General features: G+C 32.5%; 3 protein-coding genes across 3 annotated transcripts; 2 read left to right on the top strand and 1 right to left on the bottom strand.

Moving 5' to 3' along the window:
- Positions 1-135: 135 nt before the first annotated feature.
- Positions 136-6,709, bottom strand: LOC113752060 (serine carboxypeptidase II-2-like). Its single transcript, XM_027296199.1, has 10 exons — positions 6,415-6,709; positions 5,467-5,574; positions 5,147-5,242; positions 4,939-5,031; positions 4,086-4,168; positions 3,290-3,556; positions 2,285-2,409; positions 1,651-1,746; positions 1,144-1,249; positions 136-439 (listed from the first exon to the last, which is right to left on the bottom strand). The coding sequence occupies exons 1-10, from the start codon at positions 6,707-6,709 to the stop codon at positions 278-280; spliced, it is 1,431 nt and encodes a 476-aa protein (XP_027152000.1). The 3' UTR covers positions 136-277.
- Positions 6,710-8,664: 1,955 nt separating this feature from the next.
- Positions 8,665-10,183, top strand: LOC113754520. Its single transcript, XM_027298967.1, has 3 exons — positions 8,665-8,796; positions 8,959-9,038; positions 9,155-10,183. Exon 3 carries the CDS (start codon positions 9,238-9,240, stop codon positions 9,958-9,960), a length of 723 nt encoding a protein of 240 aa, XP_027154768.1. The 5' UTR covers positions 8,665-8,796; positions 8,959-9,038; positions 9,155-9,237; the 3' UTR covers positions 9,961-10,183.
- Positions 10,184-10,634: 451 nt separating this feature from the next.
- Positions 10,635-12,693, top strand: LOC113752061. Its single transcript, XM_027296200.1, has 3 exons — positions 10,635-11,076; positions 11,304-11,942; positions 12,179-12,693. The coding sequence occupies exons 1-3, from the start codon at positions 10,635-10,637 to the stop codon at positions 12,691-12,693; spliced, it is 1,596 nt and encodes a 531-aa protein (XP_027152001.1).
- Positions 12,694-22,462: the final 9,769 nt, after the last annotated feature.

A 22,462-nucleotide genomic window follows, 5' to 3' on the forward strand; every position in this document is an offset into this window, starting at 1 on the left:
ATCGCCCCTCACAGATTTTTCATGAGATTTTGATGGTGCGATAAAAAATGTACGTATTCAACACTTGAGTGACCATTTTGGCTAAAGAAAAGTTTCGTGGCACTATTGCAAGGAATTTAAATACTTTAATGACTATTTACACACAGAAATTATTCATTAGCATCCAATAGAGGTGGAATAATTATTGTTTCCAACACAATTACAACACCACAAGCATCATCTGCGCTGCATTACTTTATTCATAGTGAAAGATGAACCCTCTGTGCTATATTAGACATTAATGGTCACTGAATTGTTTAGACGTGGCTAGTGGTGTGCCTGCTAAGAAGGCCTTGAATATTGTGAGGGCTTGTTTAGGCTTGTGCAGAGGCACTTCATGACCTGCAGCGTTAACTGCAACAAAGGTTAGCCCTTCATATTGCTGAGTCCATCCTCCCACCTGTTTGAAAAATGGCAAGATTATCAAAACCAAGCCTCACAATTTATGCAACTTTTAACTTGAGACTTCACAGCTTAATTTCAACTTTTATCTTTTAACTCTTAACTAATAATTGGTAACTTTGCAAGCTTTTAATTGTATAACATCAATTTGCAACTTGAATTTCACCTGTCACAGAAGCAAAATTTATATTTTTGTTGAAATATTAGGATTTATAACGAGTTCTTAATACATTTTTAAAATGCAAATTTCAAATTCCATGTGTATAACATTATTTGCCAATCTGAAGTTCTTTTCTAGCTTTTTATTTTTAAGTACTTAAAAGAATGTTTTTAGAAATGGACTAGATATAATTGTGACATTTATGTTTTTAGCCGGAAAAAGCGATTTAGGGTTTCTATGTTTGTTCCCATAGAAAAGGATTGCAACATAATTTTCTATCCAATAATCTTCTGTAACGTACTAAAATGGCAATCAACTGGGCTAGAATATAGTTTGGAATGCTTGAAACTTATGTCAAGGACTGCAATATTTATTTTTTGGGTCAAGATCAAGGATAGCTACTTTAACTTTCAAAAAAAAAGATGAGGCTGCAAAGTGCCATTGTTATCTTCTTTTCGGAAAGTGGGCACCAAATATTAAAGACATTTGTATATTTAAAGAAAGCAAAGATTTATACAGCATTGGAAATAGATATAATATACCTGGCCATCTTCATACCAAGGTAGGTATGAACCTACAGTTGGAAGATTAAGAGCTCGCAGGCTATATCGAGTGGATGTAATAGGGATCACAGCATCAGTATTTCCACTGCAACCATAAAAAGTTTATCATAAAAATTAGGAAAAATTAGGCAGATAATTTCATGTATCATCTCTTAATTCAATTGATTTTATTGAATTAATTAGCCCTTGCTAAGAATTTTCCATTGTCAAGAAAAAAAAAACATTTTTTCCGTGGTAATTTTTTGAAATAAATAGGAAATAAACAAAGTACCACCAACATTAACAAACAACTACTTGAATCTGCAAAACAGTCATTTTGCTACCATATCATTTGATAAAGATTTGAAAATCTTTAAACTTTAAACCTTGTTATACTCCCCTAAGCGTGCAGTTGATAGGAAAAGAAATTTAAAATGGGAGAAGAAAGTATAATTAGAATTTAATTAGAAAACAGATAGCATTATATAAGCATATACGAAGGTGAACCTGTAAATCCAAATGCGAATTCCAGAAGTTGTGAGTTCTTTTATGGTGTTTAAGAGAGATCTGGCGGAATCCTTCCAAGCATAATGCACGGTCAGGCTGAAAAGAAAACCAAGAATTCGAAATTTCTCAAGTTAATTAGTTGAAATATTTTTCAATAAAATCTATTGTAAACAATGCCAAATAGGGGGGAAAAAAGCATCTACATCAACTTTATGAAAATAGTGTTTGATGAAAACGGAAAATTCATTATTTTCCCCAACTCAACAACCCACGACTATATATTTTGGAACTCATTATCTCTCCCCTACTTCTATTCATTTCTCATTTGGATTAGTTTTTTTCACAGTATCAGTATAAATATATTTTTACACTAGCAAAATTAAATGTATGATAGATAATATTCATTCGAATTTAAATGTCTTTTTTTTTTTTTTTTTTGCAATGGGGCGTGCATCAACTTTACAAGCAAAACTCTCTTTTTTTTTTTTTACACTGATAGTATAGGAAACATTAATCAATTTTCCTTTCTTCCTAAATACATCAGAACTTTCATTGGTAAAACTAAACATATATTTTATCCCACTGGGCAAGATGAAGTTAAAAAAAAAAAAAAGGCAAGATGAAGTTAAAGTACCCGCAAGTTTCCCATTTTACTGGTGATCCTCTGACATGAAGAGCTTGTTGAACCTCAGGGAGATTGAAGTAAATAATTGAATGTGCCTCTGTACATGGATCGTAGCTTTGGCTCCTCAAGAGTGTCTATACATCAAATGATATCCATAATTAAAAGATTTTCAGAATCATAAGTTTCTCCAAGTATAAATGCAACAACAAAAGAAAACAGAACAAGGTATCTCTACGGAAAAAGTAAAACAAGCTAGAATTCATGTAACAAAATAAATTTATACGCAACTCAAGAAACTAAAAATTTTTGAACCGGAGAACATTTTTTAAAATGCGACACACATAACAAGGTTTCTTCTTATATTTTTAATTGGAAGGAATTCTCAAGAAATTAAAGATAAAAAATTGATGTAATAGAGTACGATTTTCCCCAAATAGAATGGCAAATGACGATAACTAAACAAGATTGGTTTATCTGCCTAGGAACTATTTAATTAAGGTTACTTTATTGTAATTAACGAAGAAAGCAAAGAGAATATAGGTTTTTATGAAGCTGGAGGACTCGGTGACAGCGAAATTTCAAGCTACTACCATAAATTTCTGTTCCCTTTTTTTTTTTGAAGCAGATGGGGTGGGAATTGAAAGTCCCATATATTTCAAGGAGAGAGAGAGAGAACTAGATATAGTAATTTAATTTTGGTTAATCTAACGGATGTATAATTGGATATTCATTAGGATGGGATTTAGACAAACTTTTTGAAAAAAAAATTGAAGTTAAATCGGAAAAATGCCTAAGTAAAAGAGGAGCAATAAAAGTGAACTAAAATGGTAAGTTGAATGTAATTTTTATGTGCTAACAAGGGTCAGGAAAATCAAATTAATTTCTTTACGACATCAATTTACTATTCCAACCTAGTTATTGGTGGATAAAATGACAAGGTACATTTAGAGTAAAAAATTAGATCAAATATTTTCGAGTAATAAGAATTAGCTAGGGAGGATAGTGTTCACTCACAGGCCATCTTTTTGATAACAAGTTTGATGTGGTTGATGAAGAAGAAGTGCATTTTGGAGTATAAACACTGTAGTAATCAATACTTCCAATCTCATTTGCAGCAAAATTATGTGCATTTCCACATTCGGATGAGGCATTCAAGTAGGGTTCGTGGGCACAATTTTCTTTAAGCATCTTCAGTGCTGTATCAGAAATCAAACCCACTGTCCACAAGAAATCGAAAATTCCCAACTGGTCATGGTAATCATCAATCAACACATTTCCAATCTGCAGTTAACATGAATGTTGGCTGGTTAATATATTTAATTTTTGGCTGAAAAGAAATTCAAACATATAAATGGTAGATAAATACAAGTAACTTATTACTCGCTTAATCAATTTTTTTTATCGTCACACTTTCAAAGTTTTAGGATTTTTTATAAATATCAAAATGGCCATTAACATACAAGTTTACAAATGGCAGACAAATACAAGGAACTAATTCCTCTCGTCATCCCTATTTTTTGATAAAAAAATGAATTTTATTAACGAAATTATAGAAAATCGTCCAACAAAATTTGATTTACATCATAGAGATCTGCAATAATGATAGAATAAACATGTATTAGAAATGACAGATCTAATGCAATTTAACAAAATATTTATACTATCGTCCTTTATTAATATATTGAATTGTTATGCTTTGTCATCTCTTATTCAATTTTGTGGATATTCGTTAAACAATTCTGATTACAATTCATGTCTAAACTATCATACTATCAAAATCTGAATAATTAATCAAGAGAAGAATTGGTACCAGGATGCCCTTGAAATTGATCTTTTCAGCAGCTGCTTTGTTATGCCGTATGATAAGTGTGCTAAGCTGTGGTACAAAATGTCCTGCAAAACCAAAGTCATCCATTAATCTAAGGACGTAGTCTTGCAGTAATTAAGGACTTGATGAACCTAATTTACTTCCTCAACTGAAAACTTTCCCTTCTAGACAAAAGTTGTATTTTTTTCCTAAGGTTTATTTCCAACATAGCCTCCAAACATACCTTTTCCCATGAATTGGTACAATCATTATACAGGCCTAATTTCTCTTTAAATTATTCACGTGAGATGCACCCAAAATATCCCTAATCAGTTTCACAAATTTACACACATATAACTATTATAGTTGTATTCATCAAATACACTGTCAATGTAGGAAAGATTTTAAAAAAAAAAAAGAAGAACAAGAAGAGGTAGCATGTGCAACTTTCGTATTTAAAGAGAAAATGGGGTTGGTATGCTGATTCTAACTGATTGCAGAAAAAAATCCATTACCATGGTGGGAATTAATCAAATTAACATCCCATGGGATCAATTGAGGAAAAAATATTTTTCGAAAGGGTATTTGAAATTGACTTTTTCTATTTCATGCCCTTAGAGCATATAATAGACACACAAAATATAGTGGGGCGAGCCAATCATAAATTTCAAACTTTATTATCCACTCGTGGATATAGAAATGTTAGCAAAGAAAATTTAAACTTTTGCAGCAACTAAATACCAAACACACTTATTGATGATTGAGTTTTTCTAAATTAAAAACGATAAAAGACACAAGTTGAGAAGAATTCATAAATTCTACTATCCACTTCTAATCGTTAGGATGAATGCATTACCTCCATAGCTCTCCCCTAAGAGATAGAAGTCTCTTCCTTTGTATTGAGGGAAACGTTCCAACCATCCCAAAATAAATGCTAAGTTGTCCTTACCTGGATTGAGTGTTGAAAATAACCAGTAAAATTAAAATAAAATAAAAGGAACAAAATAAAAAGACAGGAAAATGCTACTAGTATCTTCTGTATATGGACGAGTTGGAAAACATACCAGTACTTCTATCTCCAGTGTTATAAAGATCGGAGGAAGTATTTGAATATGAAAAACCAGTTCCAGCGGGAGACTCCACGAATATTATATTAGCAACTGCAAAATAATAATAGTAATAATAATAATAATAATGTAATAATTTAGTATAATTTTTCATATGATTAAAAAAAAGACTTTCTATCAAAATTGAATTTCAGTAAAATTTCTACAAGAATTATACAATTGCTCATGTGCATAATTGAAGTTGAGATAATCTTTTTGTTTGGCAATTCTTTTCTGTATAATTAATCAAAAATATGAAATTATTGAAAGAAATGCACCTTGATTCCAAGCATAAGGATTCAAGTAAACTGATTTTCCATCTGCGGTAGGACGAAAGGGTCCAATTTCCTCTGCCTCCCCAAAAGCAATGGATGAGCATGCAGGTCCTATTGAAACACTTGAAAACGTCAAAATAAAAACATGCACATTTAACGGAAATTCCATAATTTATGAAAAACTTTTTTTTGCTGTTAATTGCTGTTTGGAGACCGTTTTACTGTGTGTTAAAATACTTGAAAATGTTTTTGTACAAAAATTTGGTTTATCCTTCTGATGTCATGAAGAATGTAGAAGATAATAAGCTTTCTTATTAAGGAAGATTTGGAAAACAAAGAGAATAGTAAACTAGGATTTTTTTCTTTTAAAGGGAGATTTATATCTTACAAGAGGAAAGGGGAGCTATAGTAGCTTTTTGTTTTTTTTCCTCCCTCCTCTTTCACGTATATGATGGTTTTTATTCAAAAAATTAAAGGCCAAGAAAGAAGTATATCTCATAATTTAGTCGACCTGAAAATTTTAAATAAAAAATTGTGTAGAACCTAACATATATCTTTGAAACAAAAGCAGCAGAAGAAAACTAATTTGAAGTGAAATAGGCAAAAATGAACCACAAGTTCTTTATCCAATAAAAATAAAAATTTTATTAAATTGCTGCAAGATGCCTCTCATATGAAATTATTTTAGACCCATCTAATCTATACAAATTACCGTTGGATGTAGACAAATTACCGTTGGATAGTGATGTTGTGGAATTGTGTTTATTGCACCCTGTGACATATGAAATTATTTTAAAAGGACTCTTACTCTTGTGTCTTTAAGAATTTTTAGACCCAACTAATCTATACAGGGTTATTAATTGTGATTTGGCTACCAAAAAATAGGTTTGAAAGCATGTACTTTGAAAGCAACGTAAGGGATGAAATGAGAGAGAGAGAGAGAGAAGGAACCTCCATTGAGCCAAAGAGCAAGAGGCTTCGAAGAAGGGTCCTCAGCAGACTCTACGAACCAGTAGAAAAAAGCTTTACCGGCTGAAGCATTGACCGTGATATAACCAGAGTAATGTGCAAAGCTGAGGTTGAAGTTTTGGCCTGGCAGCTTCAACACTTGGTCAAGCTTTTGCTCTATTATTTTGTCTGCAGGAATATCTGAACTTGCTAAGCAACTAGATATAATTAGATGATGCTTAGAACAAGTGATTAAAAGAAGAATGCAAAAGGCGAAAAGTCTTTCTAAGTTTGTCATCTTTGCAATGGTTTTCTTCGTTGTTAGATGCATGGTTCTTTTATAGGAAACAAGAATGATTGAGGCAATTATGGATGGGGCCATTATTTGATGAAGTAGGGTAATGGACCTAAATGAATTATTGGGATATTATCTTGACATATCCTTTTAGGGCACGCGGATTTATCAACTAGATGACTCTGGATTGTAGCAAGCCATATCCTACACTACATAAACCGTGGAAGGGCGATGAACAGTGATTTGTGCTGGTTATTTTGTAATTTATTTCACATTTGTTCCCTTTCTTATCTTTTTTCAGCTGCAGCCTTGTATGGGTTCTATTTTTGTCCGATTCATTTTCCCTCGTTGACTTTCTTTTGGACTATTTTGTCCTTTGTCCTGGTTATGCTGTTATTTATATATGCATTTTGGACATCATCGTCTTTTTAATGCTTTGGGAGGCATGAGATATCACATGTTTCTTATCATTCTATTCCCCGCAAGATCACCGTTATCTTCAACCAAAATCCATTTCTATCCATATTTGCCTGCCATCATTCTTACTCTGGCTTTGCGCATTTTCATCTATATATGAAGTCGGCCACCTCTTCGTATACATGTCATTGTCAGCATACAGTACATGCATGCCGCGTGTATTTTCCGTGGATAATCAGCTATATTAAACTTATCTTTTAGTGTTGTTCGGTTTGAGATTTGAGCCATCTTGTTTCATCTGCATTAGATGTTAATGTCAGGTTTCTCCATTATCTATATTCTGCTCAGTTGTTTATCGGTTTCGCTTTCTTTTTCCAGCTATCTCTCTGCCTCTTCTGTTTGTCTTCCACTCGGTTCCTCAGCAACTCCACTCTTGTTGCATTAGCGTCATTAATGTTATATATATTTTGCATGCATGCCGCGTGTGCTTTGCATGGATAGCCAGCTATCTTCAGCTAACCTTTCATTCTTAATACCTTAGACATTTAAGCCATCTTATTTCATCTGTGCTCCTCGTTGATTTGAAGTTTCTCCATTATAAGTTTCTCCATTATTGTCGTTCTTTTTTTTTTCCCTATCTTCTATTTCTTCTCTGTTTTGCAAAAATTCTACAAGTCTTCTGTGCTTTTGCTTCGTTTGCCTCTTCCATTTTGTCTTCCTTTGTGTTACTGGTGAGTTACCATATCCTTTCTGTCACTGGTCAGTTACCATCTTGATTTATCTGTCCTTTGTCTTGCTTTTTTCTGTCCTCATGCTTTTTCGTTGTGATGAGTTTTTCCGTGCATGTTGTGTGCATTTTTCCCCTTTCTCTCTTTTAACTAGTTTTCTCAGTTGTCGCGGGTTTTTTCCTTTGCCATTTTTAAATTTTTTTTCCTGTGTGCTATTTCTTGTCGCTTTCTATTTGTGTCAAAAATATTGACATTCCTTTATTTTATGTGTTTTTGTATCAGCTGCCTTCTCTCTAATTTACACTCTGGACTTTTGTTGCAGCGTTTTGGAGGTACGAACATTTGTTTTATACTCAAATTTTGCATCTCCATCGACTATGTCCATAGTTTACTCTAACTGGTGTTTTGTTGCATAACTTACTCTGATTCTGTGGCTTTGTTTGTGTTTCGTTTAAATGCGATCATTGTTTACAATTTCTTTTAGCTATGATATTTCTACTTTTTTCCTCCTCCTATAAATTCTCTTCTTTAGAGTTATTATTTGTCCTATGCTACAAGAAACTTCCTATCACGTCTATTATGCCATGTACGGTTTTTCCTATGAAGAGCCATCTTGTAATATGGGTCGAAAACGCAAGTATACATCTGAGGATGAATGTCGTATACAAGCTAATGGGCGCCGGCGAGAAAGATATGCTAAGAAAGTAGCAGAGAAACAGAACCACATACAAGATAGTGGTGAACGTCAAAACAAGGACAGCTGCAACACAGATGTTATGCCTGTTTCACCAACAGACCATACCGTTGTTGATGTGCCTGTTGACAATCATGTATCACTTTCAGCTTTATTGAAAGCTAAGTGTATGTGCTATGAAATTCCTGTCGTTGATATTTCTGATAAGCCAATCGTCCAATGGAGCTCCACAAATGATGCTATTGATCAAAGTATTTTCCACCCTCCTGAATTTATATCCTATACTGGCTATTAAATTTCATGATAAGCAACAACGTATCATTATTTGTTTTTGCTATATGAACTGCTATTACAACAATTGACCATGTGGTTTCTGATAACACCGTTTCTTCCACTACTTTTGAAACAAATAGCCTGAGCCATTCTTCACCTCTGCTACCAACTCTTCTACATGAAGGCTCCTCGTCCACCAGGAATCCACAACATTCAAATGGTACCTATATACTTTAAGTTCCTGCATGAAAATCTCTGTGTGCTCCTGTTTTGGATGTTTTACAGCCTGTCTATTCTTTCAATTTGTTAAAAGGACTTGTATTTCATATGGTATAGGTGTTCATCACAGACGAAGGAAGATACCATTATTAGAACAAATACCATCTGAGCCAAGTGTTTTGCCAGAAGTTCCAGATTGCATGTTTTGTCGTGCTAAGCGCTTTTATATGGAACCACCGCGATTCTGTTGCTCCGCAGGTGAAATTCGTTTAGTCGAAACTGAAATGCCAGATAAATTAATTCACCTTTATAAGGCAAATACTCCTGAAGCTAGAGAGTTTCGATTGTGCATCCGTAGTTACAACAATATGTTTGCCTTTACATCCTTGGGGGTTTATTACGACAAAGAGTTAAGCAGAAGGAATAATGGTATATACACATTCAGAGTGCAAGGCCAAGTTTATCACTTCATCAATCCATTGGTTCCTTCTGAGGGTGAGAGAGCAACAAATCTGCAGTTATATTTCTATGATACACAGCATAAGATAGCAAATCGCATGGCAATTTCTAGCAAGTTCAAAGAATCCATTGTGGAACAACTTAAGGATATTCTACATGAAAATCCTTACTCCACTTTTATAAGAAGTTTGGTCGACCTTCATGATGCTGAACACTATAAGATTTCCCTTAAATCAGATTCAAGTATGGATCAAAGAGTCTACAATCTTCTTGCAGTATCTCAAGTAGCAGCAATATGGAATGAAAATGATTATAACACTGATGATGGCATTAGAGATATCCAGATCTTCACAAGAGCAGGAAATAAACGTATACTAAAACAGTACTATGGATGCTGTGATACCCTACAATATCCTCTTATATTTGCAAGAGGTGAGACCGGATGGCACAAAGGCATACTCTGAATACCAAAATCAGATATTCTGAACCAAGCATCAGGAACATGTCAGAAGGAAAATATTGTGTCACTCCAGAATTGCTCACACATAGATGAAGTGATATCTGCTGAAGAAAAAAGGTATAAATAACAAATCCATCATTATAGTACCAAAACACTGACTTAGATTTATTTCTATTCTGCTATATTGCATTGAATTGCAGCTTTATATTATTGTTCCTTATAGCTAATCAAGACTGGAAAATTCAGATACATATTCTCTTATATTTCAGATATGCCTATATAATTTCTGTCTATTTATTCTCTAATTACAATTCCAAGCTACTCATACAGATTTACTTATATTTTATTTTTTCACATCTAATTTGTATTTCGTATTTTCATCTGCTTTCCACAGCAACAAAAAAAATAAAGCCGTGAATACTATGCATACAAATTCCAAATAAGGGACCGTGATAGATCACATATGTTACACATAGGGAGATTGCTGCAGCAATATTTAGTGGAAACATATATTAAACTAGAGACATCACGATTGAATTTCACAAACATAGGCAGCAACACTTGAGAACTGAAGTTTATAAAGGACTGATAGATACTGTGATTGGTGGTGAAACTTCTGCATCAAACATTGGAAAGCGAATTATTCTTCCAGCAAGTTTTATAGGAGGTTCGAGAGATATGCGTCGAAGATACATGGATGCTATGTCACTTGTTCAACGGTATGGAAAACCTGATATCTTCCTTACAATGACGTGCAATCCATCTTGGCCAGAGATTAAAAAACATTTAGCAGATGAAGATGAAATCCAAAATAGACCAGATTTGGTTTCTCGAGTATTCCGAGTAAAAATTGAGCAATTAAAGGATGATTTGTTCAAGAAGAATCTGTTTGGTGAAGTTGCAGCTTATACTTATGTGATTAAATTCCAGAAACGAGGATTATCACATGCTCATTTTCTAATTATCCTCAAACAAAGATCGAAGATGTTTTCTCCTGAAGCATATGATAGGATTGTTTCTGCAGAGCTACCAGATCCGAAAGAGTCACCTTATTTACATTCATTGGTGCTAAAACATATGGTTCATGGACCATGTGGTGTTCTAAATCCCAATTGTCCATGTATGCGTCAAAACCGCAAGTGTAGAAATAACTATCCAAAAGATTTTTCTGCATACACTAAACATGGAAGAAACTCTTATCCTATTTACAAAAGGCGTAATGATGGAAAAAGTGTTGTTATCAGAAATCACACACTTGATAATCGATGGATTGTTCCATACAATCCATACTCCTTGCAAAATTTGATTGCCACATTAATGTAGAGATATGCTTTGGTATTGAAGCAGTGAAGTACATTTACAAGTATATTTACAAAGGACACGATAAAGTTATGTATCAGATCACTTCTCAACAAACTGAAAATATCATTGATGAGATTCGCAATTTCCAATCTGCTAGATGGATTTGTGCTCCTGAATCCATGTGGAGAATATTTGCATTCGATTTAACCAATATTCATCCATCAGTAATGACAATGCACTTGCATTTACAAAATCATCAGTCGATATCATTTGCTGAGAATCAAACATTGGACGATGTTCTTGCTAATGAAAGAAATTCAAGGACAATGTTAACAGAATTCTTCTCTATGAATCGAACAAATAAGAGAGCACAGGATCTGAATTGTCTCTACAAAGAATTTCCCAAATATTTCACTTGGGATGAAGGTGATCGAATATGGATGGACAGAAAACGTGGAGAAGTCATTGGCCGTGTTAACACAGCCCACCCCATTGAAGGAGAAAGATACTACCTCAGAATGTTACTCATGCACGTAATAAAACCAACTTCCTTTGATGACTTAAAATGTGTTGATGGTTATATATCATCTACATACAAAGAGGCAGCAAAAGTTCGTGGACTGCTTCAAGTAAACAATGGTTTTGATGAATGCTTATCTGAGGCACTTGTGTACAACTTGCCAAGTTCATTAAGACAGCTTTTTGTTGTGTTGCTTGTGCATTCTCCACCAACAAATCCAAGAGCTCTTTGGTTGAAATATAGAAATCATCTATCAAAAGACATTCAAAAGAATTTGGCATTATCAAAGGAACAAGTACAAATTCAAGCGCTCAGACTCATTGATCAATATATGCAAATTATGGAAAAAATATAGCTGACTACAACTTGACAGACATTCTTTACCGTCTCTTGTGCTCAGATAGCTGCACTAAAGATATTGAAACTGAGTACCAAATACCTGTTTCCGATGAAGATTTGGCTTCAGTTTCAATGTTGAACAAAGCGCAAAAGTCTGCATTTGACAGAATAACCGAAAAGCTGAATAGAAATATCCCTGGTGTTTTTTTTATTGATGGTCCTGGTGGAACTGGCAAATCATTCTTATATAAAGCATTACTTGCAACTGTAAGATCAAGGGGTCATATTGCACTAGCAACAGCGACTTCTAGTGCTGCAGCATCATTGTTACCTGGAGGACGGACGGCGCACTCTCGCTTCAAGATTCCACTTCACCAAGACAATAGCCAAACCTGTAACATTTCAAAGCAAAGTAGCATCGGTAAGCTTCTAAAACTTGCAAAGTTAATTATATGGGATGAAGCAGCAATGGCTAGAAAACATGCAATTGAATCGTTTGATACGATGCTTCGTGATATTCTAGATTCTGATGTTATATTCGGTGGCAAAACTATTGTCTTTGGTGGTGATTTTTGACAAACTCTCCTAGTTGTTCAAAAAGGTCAGAAAGAAGATTATATATCTGCATCACTGATCAACTCTTATATTTGGCCTTATCTAGAAAAAATACAGCTAAATGAAAATATGTGAGCATGATTGAACCCTCAATTTTCTGATTTGCTGCTTAGAATTGGGAATGGCACACAACCAACAGTTGGAGATAGCAGAATTCAATTGCCATCATCTATTCTGATACCTTTTCTTGACGATGCTGCTTCTCTCGATGAATTGATAAGTGCTGTCTATCCTTCACTTACTGATTTCATTCACAATACTTCTGCTGTTATCAATAGAGCCATTCTTACTACAACAAATGAATTTGTCCATCATATAAACAACCTTTTGATTGAAAGATTTCCTGGTCAAGAAACAAGATACATAAGTTTCGATCAAACAATTGACCCTTCAAAACAAGCTCATCATGGAGATTTTCTAAACACTATCCAACCACCTGGATTACCACCCCATGAATTAATTTTGAAACCTTACTGTCCTATTATTCTTTTGAGAAATTTGAATCCTGCTGAAGGTTTGTGTAATGGAACACGTTTAACTTGTTTGAATTTTGCTCGTAATCTTATTCATGCACAAATAGCTTCAAGAAATCACATTGGAAAACAAGTTTTCATCCCTCGCATTCCACTTCATAGCTCAAATGATGAGTCTTATCCAATACCATTCAAACGAACTCAATTTCCTGTATCTCTCTCTTTTGCAATGACCATTAACAAATCACAAGGACAGACACTTGATTTTGTAGGAATATATTTAAAAGAGCCAGTCTTTTCACATGGTCAGTTGTATGTTGCAATGTCCAGAGCAAGAACTGCAGAAAAACTAAAAATACTTCTAAGACCTGTTACTCTTGAATGCATACCACAGAATACCACTCGAAACATTGTCTATCAAGAAATTCTTACAGCTGCAACAATCACTTCAGTAATTATGCTTATGACTTTGCTTATTGTGTATTTTAGAATTAATATATGTGTGCTTGCATTTTAATTATTTCCAGTACACTCTTCTTTGTCCATTCTATTTAGCTTATTCACGTCATAAAATTTTCAACCATCAGTATTATTAACCACTTTCACCAATTTATATGTTCGATATTATGTAGTTATGACCAACAGATATATTCCTGTTAGCACTTTGACTCATGAAACAAAGGATTGGATGATCAAGGTGATTGTCACTGAAAAATCACCAATCTACCCAGGAAAAGATCAAACCTCTTGGTTCATCAGACTCATGTTTTCAGATGAACAGGTTAGAAACATAGTATTTCCTATATCATTAATTGTCATCCGAAAAAACTTATTTCTCAAAAAATATCATTTTACCATGAAACTGCTCACACTTCCATCTTAATGCATCACTGTTTTGTAAATATGTTCCTTTACTTATTAAATTACCTATTTTCCCAGTTAAGTATTTGTATTTATATTCATTAACTTTCCTCTTTCTCTTTCCTTTTGACAACATGAATCAATTCAAGCAATTGCTTTTAATAGAGATGTCAATTATATCCATGACAAATTGCAGCTTTATGAGACCTACTACATTGCTAATGCTGCTATTGCGCCAATTACTGATGCAAGAAACCAAGCTAGCTCCATTCCACTCCAGTTAATGTTGAGCAAAGCTACCTTCGTCAAAAAAGTCAGCAAAACAGATTCGCTTCAGCTAATCGACCACTATCCTATCACTTCTTTCTGGAATCTTGACAAATACAAAAACAGTGATGCAGATAGATTCAGTATAAACAAGTCATCAATGATAAATACTATACACTAACCTACTATACATCTTCTAACAACAAATTTCTCATACTCATGCAGATATCTTATGTATAGCAATCCATGCATTCCTAGAAGAAGTAGTCAGTACTGCAAGAGGACCACGAAGAATCCGAAAAGTCATAGTTGTCAATCCTGAGTAAGCCTCTCATCATTTTAACTTTGAGAATAGAAATATAAATTCCCTTACATAGCATTTTATATATGAACATGTCAGTCATCATTTGCATTCAACTCTGTTGTCCACATATTCAATATTGCAGATGTAGACCGATGATATTCACAATGTCGGAACCTTATGTTTACTATGAAGGTGTTGAGCTCATAAACACAATCCACATGCACCCAGCAATTCTGATTATACGACCAAGAATCACCACGTACCATGGTAAAAATACAAATAACATCAAACTGATGCTATTGACATTTACTTTAAATGAATACAATTGAATTTGCTTTCTCCGCACAACAAATTAGGAATCGACATTAGCACTAGACCAAATAGCACAATTGTTCTGGATCCGCCATTACATCAGACTGCTACACTCAAAACATGGTATGATTTCACATATATATACTATTAGTTTTTATTGGAAATTCTTTTCGAAAGTATCCATATTACCACTGATATTTACTTTTCCTATCACAGGACCCAAGAAAACATTTCTTACATGCACAGAGTCATCAATGAGAGGCTGTATGAAAAAAATAAACAAAAAACAACAGTGCCGACTAGCACTGAAATCCGGCTGATTGCACAAATCCTTGCATCATCAAATCTGGTAACACATACACATATATCCACTAATCCTTTACATTATCAATTTCACAGCTTATTACTGTTATAATACCACTAACTCAATTATGCTAACACCTATACAATTTTGTTTGGACTAGATAAAAAACTTTTGGATCAAAGGGAAGATTAGAATCATCAAATACAATCAACGATTTTTCTCTGCAACATGCACTTCCTGCAACAAAGTCACTAGTGCTCCAATGGATATGGAATTTGACTGCAATTTTTGTGGACTTAAGGATACAAAACCAAAACCAAAGTAAGTTGATTTTCAATTTTTAAAAATTTCTCATTACAACTTTTATATACTTTATCGTAAATACTGATAACCATTTATGGTATAGAGCTAAGTTTCAAGTGCAAATTTACGATGACACTGGTTTCATTGAGGCAACAATCGATGACATGCATGCTGAAACTCTACTTGATTCCACTGCTACTCAAATCTACGAAAAACATCTCCAGGTACACTAACATTTATATAATTATACAAACAAATATAACATCAATCAGCGTTAGCTATCAAAACCACTAACGTAGACTATCCCATTAACATTGCAGGGAGAATCACTGCCTTTTAGCACAATCAATCAAAAACTACAAAATCTGAACTCCTTCTGTGAAATCAGATCGTATCTTCCCTCTCAAAGACATCCTCTCCCACTATTCTTTCTGACAGCTTTCATCCCAGAAGAAGCAGCAGAGAAACCACTAACTGGTCATATTGCTGAAACACAACCATCAGAATTTCCTATAACTCCACCATCTTTCCTCAAAACCACCACCACAGACATCTCATCTTCAATCGAACAAGCTTCGTCGACTTCCACACCAACATCAGCTTTATCTGTTGTGCCAGTCGATCAAACCATCGACAAAGGGCCCTCATCTTCAGTGAAGAGAAGCCTTGACGAAGAACTGGCAAAAACAACAAAGCATGCAAAGGTCGACTAAACTCTGCAGTTAAAAGAAAAAATGACAAGACTCCAACAATCATCAATCCAAAAAAGGCAACTAAGCATGTATTACTTTTGCTTCAGACAACGGATTGGTTTTGTTATTCTGGTGATAAGTTATCACTATTGACATTTGCAGCTCTATATTCCTGTTTCTAATCACCAGAATATACTACTTTACGTAAATTACATGTTAATATGCTACTTTATGTAAATTACCTTAACATGTTTACAAATATTACCTACCTCTACTAAAATCACTCCTCTTACTATACAATAGGGGCACCCCGCGTCAAACGCGGGGTCTCACCACCTAGTATAAACATAAATATCCTTTCTTATAACATAGTATCTCCATTTGGACGGAATTATTTATCAGAAACATCTTTTCGGAAGTCGAAATACGTTCTCCAACCACCTTTGTTTTATATACTGATTTACCCTCAAAACTGTTTAGTAATATTTTTCTAAACCAAATAATATGTATGTGGCTATCATCTAACAACTGTGATTTTGAATGTTAAAATATTTGGAAATACTTATAGATAGAATTTATTTGTATAATTAGAATGACATTTACATACAATTCTACAAAATTTAGAATTGTTTCCCCTATGCTTGAGTATTAACTTTTACAAAAAAAAAAAGGTGAAAAACAAGATAAAGAGAAAAAAAGTCATAGCTTGAGCGTTGCTATAATACAGTTCTTTTCATCTACTGCTATAATGTGGTTTAATCCAATTTTAAACTTCAAGCGTAAATTTAAAGTCAAGGAAAAAATGGTGTCCCATTTTGGAGAATTTAAATTTATTTATGCACATTTTTTAGGATTGTTTACTCAAAAGCTGAAATGCAGCAGATTCCAGCAAAACATGGAATTTCATGTTGAAACTATTACTCAACATAATCAATATTTTAATAGCCAAATGCAATAGGACATAGTGCTAAGTTAATCTAGGGTAATAAAGTGGGTTGAAATACTCCAAAAGGTCATGTTTTTCTTTTATCCTCAAAATATCAACAGTCAAATAAAATTCTAAACTTTCGTATATAGTTGTCTGTTTTGTCAGGAAAAAACTTAAAATCAAGTTTTAGGTTTAATGCTATATTTTATCTCCGACTATTCTGTCCTCAATTCCTAAATATTCTCTTGACACTAAGAGATAGTAATCATGGATGATCGTAACATTGAGAAGTACTATGGACTTGTTTTTGTTTGTTAGGTATTACAAAATTTGATTATGAAAAGCAATTAAAGAGAATAATTAGAACCTGTAAAAGTTACTCTTGGTAGATTGTGGATTTTAACTTTTTGTGGCCATTAATATATCTATAATTTAAATATGAAAAAATGTTCAAAATGTTCCTTAAATTTCGTCAAATGAATTTTTTCGTGCTTTAGTTTTAAAATATTAAATTTACGTCTCTAACAAATTGAAGTTTGTAAAATTTGATTCCAACTTCAGTTTTTTAACATTTTTTTTACCCTGAATCCATCGCATGATTAACACATGGTCAGTTTTTTAGCGACAAAAATGTCAGATCCCATTTATAGTTAAATAAATAATCCAATATATATTCATTTTTGTACCCAAAAAAGAAAGATCTACCCAAACTATATTCATTTTCTCCCTAAAAAAGTGGAATCTGAATTTTTTCTGCATAAAAATTATTGCATGTGGGTTACGTAGTGATTTTAGGTTAAAAAGTGGTCGAAATACTAAGTTGGGACCAAATTTTACGAAGATCAATTTATAAGGAACATAAAATTAACATTTTTAAAGTAAAGAATGAAAAAATTCATTTGACTAAATGTGAGAAACGTTTGAAACGATTTTCTCTTTAAATATAAAAGCAAATGAGAACATTGAAAAAAAAAAATCTAAGATAAGAATCGTATAAACTAATCAATAGAGTAGATGGTGATGATTGATCAAAAAAAATCAATAGAGAATCTAGCAATATTTGGTATTAGTGAGGAGCAAAGTTTTAAGGGATAATTTCAGAAACCTCCCCTAAGATTTCTGACAATTTCACTGAACTCCCCTAAGGTTTGAAAAATTACACTTACCTCCCTTGATTTGATAGTTTTAGTAACAAAATCTTAAAATAATATTGGTTTGGTCAAATTTTTAAATGAATACCTAAAAATGCCCTTGTGTAACGAGTTTTAATTTATTTCCCTATACAATTATAAGATTATCTAGTATAATTATAAGAAAAATGTACCAAAATTTTCATGTCCATACTTATTATTTGATAAACAACTATAATAATAATTTTATCACTATGATAGGATATTTTTGATGGTATTTTATTATGAATTTAGATTTACAAGATAGAAAAGAAAATGTTGATATAATTCATTTATAGCCTTTGAATTTTTCGAGTAGGGGATTATCATAATTTAGTAGTGCTTTTGGGTCATTTCTTTTTTATTTATTGTTAAAGTAGAAAATAAAGATTAATAAAAACATTGGATTACATATAAAATTAACTCGTAAAAAAATCACTAGTTCGATATTTGGTTACAATAGAAACTAGAGGCAATAGTGGTAATTCTATAGTTTTATTGGCAAAAAATTTTTAAAAAGGAATAAGAAGGAAAAAATGGAAAAATAATTTTAAAACTCATTCTAAGTATAAGCATACCAAATAAGGGAATTTCATTAAAATATTTAAGGGTAAAATTGTCATTTTAAATAACAAGGGAAGTATGTGTAATTTTTTAAACCTTAATGAGCTTAGTGAAATTGTTAGAAACCTCAGGGGAGGTTTTTGAAATTATCCCAAGTTTTAAAAAGGAATCTTTTGATAAGACAATCTAAAAGAGAAATTGACATAATTTATGCATAACGTGCCAGGCCTTTTTTTTTAATTTTTTTTGTCGTGTTCTGGAGCACCAAGTTCTTCTTATAGTTCATGTGGTAGATTTGGTTCATGCAATAAACTGTAGAAGAAATGAAATCATTCTTTGAGGTATGGAGCAATGATTTGTTAAAGGATGTTTTTGGCCTAAAATTTGCTTGACATGAAAATATATGAAAGACTGAAACAAAAAAAATATTGGAATCTACCCATTAAATATTATCTCTTGAAAAAGTTCAAAACTCTTGTACTAATTAGCGTAATAAAGTATGAGCAGAAATTGCATGATTCGAAATGTACTGTACAACAATGAGAGAAAACTATAAATTAATTGATGAAAAAACATGAAACCAAGAATATAAGAATATAAAATGTTGCACAGTAGATAAAGGTATGTGGGTGCTGATTAATCCTATTCTTCAATTTTTATTCTAGACATAAACATAAATTTGGATTTTGTAGTGAAGGGTAAATGGTAGACAGAAAAACAAAAAAGCCATCATAGAACTGTAGGTTAGGTCTAAAAGATATGTGGAATAAGATCAACCAAGTTTCACAATGGTATGGGGGAAATGATTGTTAGTGAGAATTATTTAATGATTAAGGAACATTTGATGTGTGCAACTAATGCAAAAGTAAACTTGTAGATTTTTTTTTTAATATATTTGTTGAAATCATTTTCATGAGACTTGATTTTATATTTTGACAATAGATGTGTAAAATTTTGTCAGATAAAAATACATAGATAGATAAATTTTGGTACTTACCTGTGATTATGACTGGTAACTATTGACAAGAGTTAAATTTCATTCAGAAATAAATGTAAAAAAAAAAAAAAAAAAAGACATGTCATGTTTAAGCAACAATCATTGAAACACATAGGTAATCAAAATTTCATTTAAAGAAAATTTTTTGTTGGAAATTATTAGGAGAGAAATAGAGGAAGAAGTTAATAGTTGACCAGTTACTAACGGTAATTTAGGAATGAAATATAGTGACAAAACTTGTTTACCCTAAAGTCTTTTTATCCTTGATATGTAGTGTATCTCTACCATAATAAAGCAGTGACTATACCTAGTTTTTTGGTGTAACATTTCCTATAAATTAGTGTGCAATATAATTTTTCAGATGATTTATCAGTTCCTATAAATTAGTATGCAATATTCTTTTTCAGAAGATTTAATGTGCAATATAAAGATAAAAACAGGCATTTACAAACGAAGTGAAAGTTGTGTAAAATCTTTTGTCAGAAATTCTGCAACGTATCCAATCAATGCCACGACACAACTTGTTTTAATTGTAGCAGATAAAATTTAGCTTCTATGGAGCCATCAAGAGTCGGAGCATGAAGGACAGTACTTGTTTTGGCTTTCATTTGGAGAGATTACAAAAGATCTGCCCTGTCATTATAAGAATTGAGATTTTTACTGCTAATTATTTCTTGATGCACAACTTGTATCTCTGATACCGAACACGACCATAGATGAAATCAAAAAATTTTGTTAGAGAGACGAGTTTTAACATATCTAAAGTTAGAGTAAATTTTATATACATTGTCAGTGTATATACTATTATGGCCTGATAGATAATACATGAGTAAATTTTGAATTTTAAATTTAAATTTTGCACATTTGTCATATATTTAATGGTGATAGCGTATACACTAACAGCGTATATAAGATTAATCCCTAAAGTTATGCAATTCTACCGTTTCGACAAAAAAAAAAAATCCCTAAAGTTATGCATGTACCATATAGTATTTTAGAATTTTTACAAGTGCAAAAATTTAAATTTACAAAAAAAAAATCCCTTGAAAAATTCTTAAATTTTCAAGAAAGAAAACTGGCCCTCCCTAATTCTGTCCTGGTGATGCACATTATTGTCTATGAAGTATACCGGTTTAAGTTGTTTTCTATAGGACTTTATGACAAATTGTCCCAGCCGATGTTTCGGGTTGATGGTGTTTAATTTGCAATAAAAACAGATAAGATAACGTTAGGTGAAGAAGAGCGTAGAGTGTTCGAATCCAAAACACGTGTTTTTGCTAAACTCATTTAGTGTTGCAAAATAGTCAAAATTAACGTTACATAATTAATCACAATAAATATCATCCGGACATCTGGATTGAATTGATATTGACCAACACCAAAAAGTGTCAAAATCAAATCAAACCCTTATGTACTCTAAAGTAAAAAAGGAAAAAGAAAAGAAAGAAATCACGAGTTAATCATATAATTCTTGCTACCCAATCCCCCTCCAAACCTTCACCCAGGTTCAACCGGGTTCAAATTGATATTTCAACCGATTAACTCAGGGAACCGGCCACTTAATTGGACTAAACCCGAACAGTTTTGTGAGGAACCGGCTGGATCATTGGAGCTTATATTATGAAATATACATAATAGAGTGCTGCTAGCATGGTTCAAACAGGGGATTTGCACCAAATGGAGTGCAATAACCGTTGGGCCACAAGCATAGTTGTTATTATAGATAGCCTTTTAATAATTAGTAGTGCTAAAGGCACACATAATATGCGTCCAATTTTGACACTTTTGTGAATTAATTTTATATAAAATTTTCATTACTAAAGCAAATTGTGATATTTTAATCTTTTCTCCCATCAAATGATGATTTTAGTAAGTTACAATACTTAGAGAGTTAGAAGCAGTCAAGATGTGTTTAGATTAATTATAGTTAAAAATAGTTATGAGTAGTTATTTTAGCAATTTGTGTTTATGTAGTAAAGTAATATAGAAGTGATTTTAATGAGGGTAAAATTGGAAGTATACATAGTGACAAAAAATGTTTACCCCAAATCCTTCACCTCTCCCTTTATATATAGTATAGATATCGAGTAGTCAAGCGTCAAGTGTCAAACTCCAACTGAGTTCGAAGGTTGGTTAATTACCAATTAAATTTACTTGTTGCTAACTCTAATAATAATTAATTATTCTATAACTCATTAAATTAAATAAAAAAAATTTACAGCATACTATATTAATGTCTAAACTATATACCTTGTATTAAAAATTATTAGATATTGTATTTAAATATATTTTAAGGATGACTTTTTTTACACATTATCAGTGTAAAGATTATTTTACACAATCAAGTTGAAATCATGTTACATAATATGAATTCAAATCATGTATATATGACGTACATCCAAACCTACTAGTATAAAAAAATTCATTGTACTGCTCGTGCATAAAAAGTTAATATATATTTTAGGGATAATTTTAGAAACCTCCCCTGAAGTTTTTGATAATTTTACTCGGCTCCTTCGAGATTTACATAATTACAGAAACCTCCCTTTGTGTGAT

Source organism: Coffea eugenioides, chromosome 11, assembly GCF_003713205.1.
Source record: "Coffea eugenioides isolate CCC68of chromosome 11, Ceug_1.0, whole genome shotgun sequence".
NCBI lineage: Eukaryota > Viridiplantae > Streptophyta > Magnoliopsida > Gentianales > Rubiaceae > Coffea > Coffea eugenioides.

Coding starts and splice junctions, on each gene's coding strand:
- LOC113752061 (XM_027296200.1), top strand. CDS start 10,635: ATGCGTCGAAGATACATGGATGCTATGTCACTTGTTCAACGGTATGGA. Junction 11,077..11,303: donor TCTAAATCCCAATTGTCCAT/GTATGCGTCAAA, acceptor GTATTGAAGCAG/TGAAGTACATTTACAAGTAT. Junction 11,943..12,178: donor ACTTGTGTACAACTTGCCAA/GTTCATTAAGAC, acceptor TCTTGTGCTCAG/ATAGCTGCACTAAAGATATT.
- LOC113754520 (XM_027298967.1), top strand. CDS start 9,238: ATGTTTTGTCGTGCTAAGCGCTTTTATATGGAACCACCGCGATTCTGT.
- LOC113752060 (XM_027296199.1), bottom strand. CDS start 6,709: ATGACAAACTTAGAAAGACTTTTCGCCTTTTGCATTCTTCTTTTAATC. Junction 5,575..6,414: donor TGCTCTTTGGCTCAATGGAG/GTTCCTTCTCTC, acceptor GTGTTTCAATAG/GACCTGCATGCTCATCCATT. Junction 4,169..4,938: donor CTTAGGGGAGAGCTATGGAG/GTAATGCATTCA, acceptor TTGGTTTTGCAG/GACATTTTGTACCACAGCTT.